The following is an 8,408-nucleotide window of genomic DNA, read 5'->3' as shown; positions in this document are numbered from 1 at the left end:
CAGGGCCAGGTTGAAACTAGGAGGCCAGAACTCAATCTAGGTTTCCCACATGGATGGCAGGGACTCAAGTACTTGATGTGATGACTGCCAGGGAGCACATTACTAAGACGCTAGATTTGGGAATGGAAACGGAACTCAAACCCAGGCACTCTGAGATGCAACAGGTGTCCTAGGTAGCATCTTAACTGCTAGGTCAGACACTGGCTCCAGAATCTTAAATTACTGAGTTAGAATTGTATCTTAATTGGCATGACACCTGGTGTGGCAGTTCTCAAAAATGGCCCCAAATCCTTTGGCTCTTCCTTCACTGACAGGTGTGACACATACCTGTCCCCTTATGTGAACTCTTGATTACTTCATCCCAAAGAGTACTGAAGAACTAATGCTACTTTTGATCTTAGCCTTTGTTACAAAAGGTGATGGAATTTCCATCTGCCTGTTGGGATGCACATTCTGAATCTGTGAAGACACTGTGAAAGATACAGTTACCTTTGCTACCATGTCCAGGCAAAGATCAAGCCACAGGTAGGGACTATTCTTGATGTCCTAGCCCACCTCACAGCTGACACTGGACATCAACTCAGTAACTCAGAGAATGACAGTATTTACACATTCTGGGACCTAAAACAATCAATATAAACAAATGAGTTAGAATAATATCTCTGACTTTGTCAAGCAACATTCACTTTCCAGTTTACTTCCAAATCTAAGGTCACTCTAGCTTTAAAAGATAAATGAAATCAAAAGTGTCTGAAGCTACAGATTAGCAGAATTTTCTTGATTTGAAGAGAGGCCATGTTTGAATTAAAATAGAAAAAGTACTTTGACTGAAAATGTTAGGAAAAAGTCTATAAAACTGCCTAACCCCAAAGAAATGATGACTAATATTTTGAAATATTGAAGAAATGAATGGACTTCGATCATTTGAAAGTTGTTCTACATGGCTGAGTAGTGGTCCAGAAATAGTCTAGCCATGTCTTAATCTCTTTATTTAGAAAAAGGGTCCTTCAAATCAAATTAAATTGATGATCTTGGAAGGAGACCATCCTGGATAATCCAGGCAGGACCTAAATTCAGGAGCGGTTGTCCTTATAAGAGACACACAGATGAGATTTAACAGACAGAAGAGGAGGCAGTGTAACTACTGGGTGGGGTCAGACAATGGAGTGAGGCAGCCATATGTCAACCCTCCCGAAAGCCACAAGGTTGAAGAGGCAAAGGACAGGCTCTGCTTTAGAGCCCTCCTGGAAGCAGGGCCTTGTCAACATCTTGATTTCAGACTTCTGGCTTCCAGAACTTTGAGAGATTAAATTTGTTCTCTCAGGCCAGCCAGTCTGTGATCATTTGTTACAGCAGCTACAGGAAACTAATACAATTGGGAAAAAATTTTCCTTATTTAAATTTTCTGCTTCCACATAAGGGAAAAAACTAATAAACTGCTGTTTTTATATTTCTCTCTGTAATGCTTCTACCTACAAGGTAGGCTTCAGTTCAACGTGTTAATTTTTTAAAAAAATTTATTTATTCATTTTGAAAGTCAATTATAGAGAAAAAGAGAAAGACAGAGAGAGATCAAGAAATCTTCCCATCTACTGGGTCATTTTCCAGATGACCGCAATGACCAGCACTAGGCCAGGCTGAGGCCAGGATCTCCCATACGGGTGGTAAGGGCCCAGGCATCTTCCACTGCTTCTCCCAGGCATTGGCAGGGAGCTGGATCTGAACTGGAGCAGCCAGGACACAAACCAGAGCCCATACAGGATGCTGGCATCTCTGGCAGCGGCTTTACCCACTATACCACACCACCCGCCCCTCAAACCATTATTTCTACTCCAAAAGCTGTCAAATTTTATTATTATTGCTATATTTCTTTATGTTCAATGTGCTGCATGCTTGTTTGGTCTTTTTAACATATGACTTTGTGGTGGTTTTCAAGTTGTACTTACTAGCAATCTAGAGTACAAAGTGAGGACCGGCATTTGGCCTAGTGTTTGATTCCTGGGTCCCATATCAGTGTACTTGAGTTTGAGTCCTGGCTCTAGCACCTCTCCCCAGCTTCCTGTTAATGCAGAGCACGGGAAACAGTGGTGATGGCTCAAGTAACTGGGTTCTTGTCACCCACTTAGACTGTGTCCCAGCTCCGGGTTGCAGCCTGGCCTACTCCTGGCTGCTGTGGGCATGTGGAGAGTGAGCCAGCAGACAGGAGCTCTTGCTGTGTCTCTCTGCCTCCTAAAATACATACAAACTAAAAAATTCGGAAAGTAAAAAATAGAGTACAAAGTGAAGGACTTGATTGAACAATGAGTTGTGCTCACAGTTTATTAAAAAAAAAAAAAGCAAAAACACGTTTTTAGGGGTGAGCAGTGAAGGTGGCGCCTTGGGACAGACAGGAGCACGAGAAAGTTACCTGTGCTGAAAAGCATAGGGTTTCTGGGAAATGTTGAGCAGACAGCTTTAAAGAAGGCTGTTGCAGTATCCAACAGAGCAGTACTCCTTAGAACTGCTGAGGTCATCAAAATCCAGGAAAGTGGGGGAAACTGTCAGAGGCAGGAGCCCACGGAGACGCAAAGACGGAATGGACTGTGGTGTTCTGGAACAGAAAAAAAGCCATTAGGTAAAAAGAGGTAATGACTTCAGGTAAGAATAACATACCCACATCGGTTCACTAATTATAACAACTATAGATAGAAGATGTTAATAGTTGCTGAAACTATTAACATACGGAAACTCTTTGTAGTACCTTTTCCATTTCTCTGAAACTATTCTTGTCTATACAAAACGCAGGTGTCTCCACCAACATTCACAGCTTCAACAAGAAACGCAAAGTGAAGGAAGTGAAACATTTAATACAAGTCAGCGATGCTGAGGAAATTTTCATGACTGTTTCCCAGAATAGGAGTCCATACCGTAAAGAATTATTTAATAGAGACTTTTCTCTCCCTATTTGTCATGTTCTGAAAAGGGAACACCAAGAAACATTTCCGGATTAAAAAAAAAAAAAAATTGGCCGGGGCTCGCAGTCCAGCGTCCAGGGCTAACTGGCGTGCCATCTGCTCGCGGCTTGAGGTGGTAACCAGGGCTCGCGGGGCCCACCGGCGTCCCGGGCACAGGAGCCCGCCCGGCAAGTCTGGGCAGCTCCGCTCCCGCGCAGGTCGCCGGGGAGGGCGGGGGCGTGCATCCAGGGTGTGTGTATCGTTTTTCCAAACCCCATCTGCTTTCCCCTCCCCTGCCTGTGCCCGCGGTCTCGGGGCGCGGCAAAGCGCGGGGACCGAGCGGGTTTTTTACGCATAACAAAAGAGCCCCGGCGCCACCGCCTCCGCCTCCTCCCGCCGTCCCGCGCCGCCCCCACCTTGGCTTCCCGCGGCCGCCCGGGCCCGCGTCCCCGGCAGGAATTGGCTCCCAGGCCCGAGGTTTCCAGGTACCCGGAAGGAGGAGGGGGCTGCGGCGGCAACAATTGGGCGGGTGTGGGCGAAACGCGCGACCCGGAGCGCCAAGACTCTGAGGGGCGGCGAGCCCGGGCCAAGCCGACGCGCGATTGGTCGGGGCCACCCCGCCAGCCGCCGCTGATTGGTGGATTCTCAAATTCGGTCTCAAGGCGCCAGAGGAGGTGTTTTAGCGGGGACTGGGATCCAGGGCTGGAGTCGTGCTCGGCGGGTCGGAGCGCTGGCGCTGCCCGTACGCCGCGGGGTTCTCGCTGGCGCATGCATTCGGAGCGGGTGTCTGCGCCCCTCGCTCTCCCCTTCCGATGCCGCCGTCCGGCTGCTGATTGCTGCACCCGCGTCCTGCATCCCGGTGGGGCCGTGGAGGTCCCTGTAGAGGTAGAAAGCCTCCTTCGCAAAGCGGGAGTAAGTACGCGTGCGGCCCCTGACTGGTGGGGAGGCGGGAACTGGGGGCAGAGGGAACCCCTCTTGCCTGGGTGCCAGGCTGCCAGCCCAGCACTTCCCCGAGTGCCGGGCAGCGAGGTGTTCTGACGCGGGACTGCGCCTGCAGGGGCTGCGCAGTGTCCAGCCCTCTCTGCGGCCAGGCTCTAGAGGGGACTGGCCCTTACCCACAACTTGGTTGTTTCGATGGAAAGGTTTATATCTGGGGTCTGTCTGGAGGCCTGGAAGCGGGCCACGCCAAGCTCTGAGTGGGTTTGATCAAGCGATCAGGTTTCCTTCTCCCTCCCCACCCCCCATTCAAACCCCCTCTTAGCAGAATTCCTCCCAGTTCTTTGCGCCAAAATTAACTGACCCGGGAGACCCTGTACTTTATGACAGAGTTGCCCAACAGTCGCCCTGCTTGGTAACTTTATTTTGCCCTGTTGGTTTTGCATAGAGAATTACTATTTTTGTCGATTTTTTGTTCTTTCCAGGTTTTCAGTAATTACTAAGCACACTTTTTTAAATGTTGTTGTTTGTTCGTGTGAATTTAAGAGAGGACTGGAGGGTAGTTTTAGAGAGAAATGGGAATTCCCAGGATGCATTTGGGGAAAGGGAAGTTCATGTCCACGAAGGAGTACCAAATAGATGATTTTGCTAGGAGAGAAGATGACATATCTAATGTCATTGTGCATTCCAGATGGAGATAAATTGTTTAACACTAAAAGACTTGATCAACCCCAGGCAGCCCAGACTGGATTTTACAATTGAAGATGGGGAAAATGCACATAAGGTAAGCACACACAACCCCCTTAATTAATTTTTAAGCTATTAAGGAGACTCATGTCTAGCCCAGTGAACTATTTCAACATGCCGCTTGTATTTGTCCTGCAAGCATCATGATTAATTTTGATGAACATTTTAAAACATTTTTAAAAATGGTACCAAGCAAGCCATTCTTGCTTCCATTCTAGTCTCAGTCATTGTGCACTTGAAAGACAAGGTAGGTTAACCAACTTAAATCAGAGAGATGCTGAACACAGTGATCAAAATTTGTAGTACAGTTGTTAAGGATGGTAAGGATGGTTTGACTAATGCTTGGCAGGATTGTTCAGATCCAGGAAGATAGACTTTTTTTTTTTTTTTGACAGACAGAGTTAAGACAGTGAGAGAGAGAGACAGAGAGAAAGGTCTTCCTTCCATTGGTTCACCCCCCAAATGGCTGCTGATCTGAAGCCAGGAGCCAGGTGCTCCCTCCTGGTCTCCCATGTGGGTGCAGGGCCCAAGGACTTGGGCCATCCTCCACTGCACTCCCGGGCCACGGCAGAGAGCTGAATTGGAAGTGGAGCAACCGGGAGCGTCCCGACCGGGACTAGGAAAATAGACTTTTGTAACTACTGTAGTGTTGGATTATCAAAGTGCTATGAAATGTGTCTTCATACCAGTGAGCCAGCTCCTAGAGACTGGTCCCTTACCCTGAGAGTATGACTTGTGTGTCCCATTTAGGGAGGTAAAGTGACAAAGCTCACTAACATGAATATTTTACAGTGCTCTCACTAGTTTTGCACTGAGCCATTTCCTCCTTCTGGGTACCTTTTCTGATTTGTGTAGTAGACCATGGTGGTATCCAAGGGACATTATGAGAAAAAATTGGCCATCACAGCATCTGAACCATCGCCTTACTCACAGCAGCACAGTTAATACTAACCAGCCCATGCTCCACTAAAAAAGTTGGATAGCTTGTTAGTAGTGAATGTCTGAGCATTTGTAAATAGAGACAAATAGGTATAACAAACCTTGTTTTATGACTATAAAACTGAGAGTAGCACCTCCTTGGCCATTGGACTTCACTGGGTCTTGATTCTGCTCTGGTATCTACAGTGAAACTGCCAAGTTGCAAAGCACCTGTTATAGTGATCTTCAAAGAGTACTTAACAGTCATTAATGTTGGATAGATGTGAAATTGCATACTTCTCCAGCATTTGTTTTATTTTTATTTTTTGTTAGGATAAGAGATATACCAAAGCTTTATTGTTTTAAATAGGGCTTTATTTTTTTTATTACCTAAGTGACATGAGGGTGGAATTGTCCAGATTTTAAGTGTATAGCCAGGCAAAATGTCTTGTTTTCCTTTACGATTTGAGTTGTGGAACCTTGAAAGAATCAATTTATCTTTATATAGAATTTGAGTCTGTATGCTACTCCCTAGACTTGTGCTCAACCACGTAGCAAGTACCTCACAGAAAGACCCTTCTACTCTATTTAGCATCAGTAAGTCCTGGGTCAGTTCACCTTTCACAGTGTAACAGCTGCGGAGAAAAACAAATAACTCAAAAGAAATTGGAAAAGTGGTTAAAATGTTGGAAATAGAATGCGTGACCAGGGATGTTTTCACCTCAAGGAGAAGGCAAGCATTGAGAACAGGTGCAAGGAAGGCTTTTGTCTCCTTTTCACATTGCTGTGAGGTTACGGAAGGAGGTTTTCTAGAGACAGTGAGAATGTGGAGTTTGAAGTCCTGGGTTTGATTTCCTGCTCTACTGTTTTAGCTACATGACCTTAAACAAATATATTTGTAAGGTCTTTCCTCAAATACTTAATGTTCCAGATGTTGGGAACATGGTGGTTTAACAAATCTCCTAACCTGTCGTAAGTCTCATTTTTTTCCTTCCATAAATTGGAGCTGATACACCAGTACAGCACCTCCCTCACCTAGGTTTTATAAAACACCAGCAGCACAAACTCTGCACACTGTCCTGAATTAAACTGACAGCCCAAAGATGAATATGATGGCAGGCCTTGCCCTTGGCTATCTGTAAGACTGTCAGGGACCCAGGTGTAGAACTAACCGACTGTACTGTGATTTGGTAAGTGTTGTAATAGTGCTTTGGCAGGACTGAAGAGGAAGAAACACATTTATGGGGAGGTCAGAAAGAGTTGGAAAGCTTCGCAGAGGATGAAACATTTGGGTTAAGCCTTCATGGAGAAGGAAGTTCAACTTAGAAGAAGAGTATGTGAGATGGAAATTTTAGGCAAAGAAAACCACAGGGGGCGTAGGCATTCAGGTAATGTTCAGGATTCTAGAATGACCAGAAGCTCTTGTGCTGAGTTGATCTTTCTGGGATCCCTTTGGAGGATATGATTCCTGGAGTGGGGTCCTGCTGGATTCCTTTCTTGAGCCTCTACACATTGATTACGATCTATAAGTTCTGTATTAGACCTGCATCTTCTTAACAATTTATGGAGACACTTTCTTTAAAATATAAAGGACTTCTCACTTTTAATACTCAGATATACTGTGGCCAATTGTGGGGTTATAAACAAGACTCTCCTATTGTTTACAGTACATATGGGAATGACAAAAGTAGAAGATGGATTGTTGGGGGCAATAAAGTGAATGCTAAGGATGGAGCTATGGAACTATCACTTGAGCTAGGGCTGGAATGGGTGAATGGTATGGATTAGGCAAGTAGAGAAGAAGGGAACTAGTAGAGAAGTAGAAAAGAGCACGGCGTATTTGGGAATAGTGCGCAGACTTAGTAGGCATGGATATTCTTTGACTGTTACTCATCTCCTTAAGAATGGTTGAGAAAAAAAGAGTTCTCCTTGGGATATGTTTATACCTGAATGATGTATTGGTAAATAAATACATATAGGAGCCAGCTGGTTGCCTGATCTCAGAATTCATGAAAGGTCTTAACCAGTTACAAACCTGAGTATTGTCAGTGTCCAGGCTGATTTTAAAGCTGGATTTGAGGATACTTCAAAAAACTCATGGAAAAAAAATGGAATTAAAAGGTAAGTATTTTGGTGCAATATATTTTGAAATTCAAGCATAGTTTTTTTAATAGTATGCGTTTTCTGCCAACTTCTTGAAGATCCCTCATATGCGTGGATTTCAAAATATTTTGCCCCAAAATCAACTTAATTTTTGACTCTTTTTTTTTCACAAGTTTTTCCAAATGCCCTCATTCTTGAGAGTAGGTTGACTATCCTAGAGAAAGTGAATAGTGAGAGAGAGGTATATGGCCAAGTATAGACTCCTGCAGTTTGTAAGAGTCGGCAAAGAGGATCCAGTGAAGGAGGCTGCAAAGGCACAGTCAGAAGTATGAAGAGAGCCAGGAGAGAGGAAAAGTATCTCAGAAGCCAAGGACAGAGAGTTTGCTAATGAAACTAAGAAGTCATCAGTCTTAAGAGCGGCAGCACCGTCAGTAAGATTCTGCCTCTGATTTGATTTGGTGTCTCAAGGTGAGCTCGGTGAGAGCTGTGGATCAGAACTGACCATGGTGGGTTGAGGAACCCCAGTGGGTATTATTCCTTCTGGAAAGTGTGCTCTAGAAGGAAGGAGGGTTGTTGGACTATAGCTAGGAGACACTTGTTAACACATGGTCTTTGTGATGAGCCTAGATCAGTAGACAGGATTTCAGTAGGCAAAGCACAGCCAGTGGCATTAAAGAGAAAGAGATGGTATGAACAACAGCTCAAATGCAATGCAGTGCAGGGCAGGTTTGAAGAAAAGTGAGTAAACTGGGAATGACGTGAAATGGTATG

The 8,408-nt window shown here is 45.1% G+C and overlaps 1 protein-coding gene and 1 long non-coding RNA gene across 2 annotated transcripts in view; one reads left to right on the top strand and one right to left on the bottom strand.

Annotated features, from left to right (window-relative positions):
- Window positions 1-2,289: 2,289 nt before the first annotated feature.
- LOC138844401 (uncharacterized) lies at window positions 2,290-3,507 on the bottom strand. Its single transcript, XR_011380181.1, has 2 exons — window positions 3,350-3,507; window positions 2,290-2,590 (listed from the first exon to the last, which is right to left on the bottom strand). It is a non-coding gene; the product is annotated as an uncharacterized lncRNA (long non-coding RNA).
- E2F7 (E2F transcription factor 7) overlaps window positions 3,498-8,408 on the top strand; it is a 40,188-nt gene continuing 35,277 nt past the window's right edge. The window contains exons 1-2 of the mRNA XM_008256836.4: window positions 3,498-3,845; window positions 4,561-4,653. Coding sequence (XP_008255058.2) covers window positions 3,702-3,845; window positions 4,561-4,653 — 237 coding nt within the window. The 5' untranslated portion in view covers window positions 3,498-3,701. The remainder of the gene's footprint in view (window positions 3,846-4,560; window positions 4,654-8,408) is intronic.

This window comes from Oryctolagus cuniculus, chromosome 11 (genome assembly GCF_964237555.1).
Source record: "Oryctolagus cuniculus chromosome 11, mOryCun1.1, whole genome shotgun sequence".
Classification (NCBI taxonomy): Eukaryota; Metazoa; Chordata; class Mammalia; order Lagomorpha; family Leporidae; genus Oryctolagus; species Oryctolagus cuniculus.
Note: the sequence above shows the minus strand (reverse complement) of the source record. Positions and strands in the feature narration are given on the sequence as shown.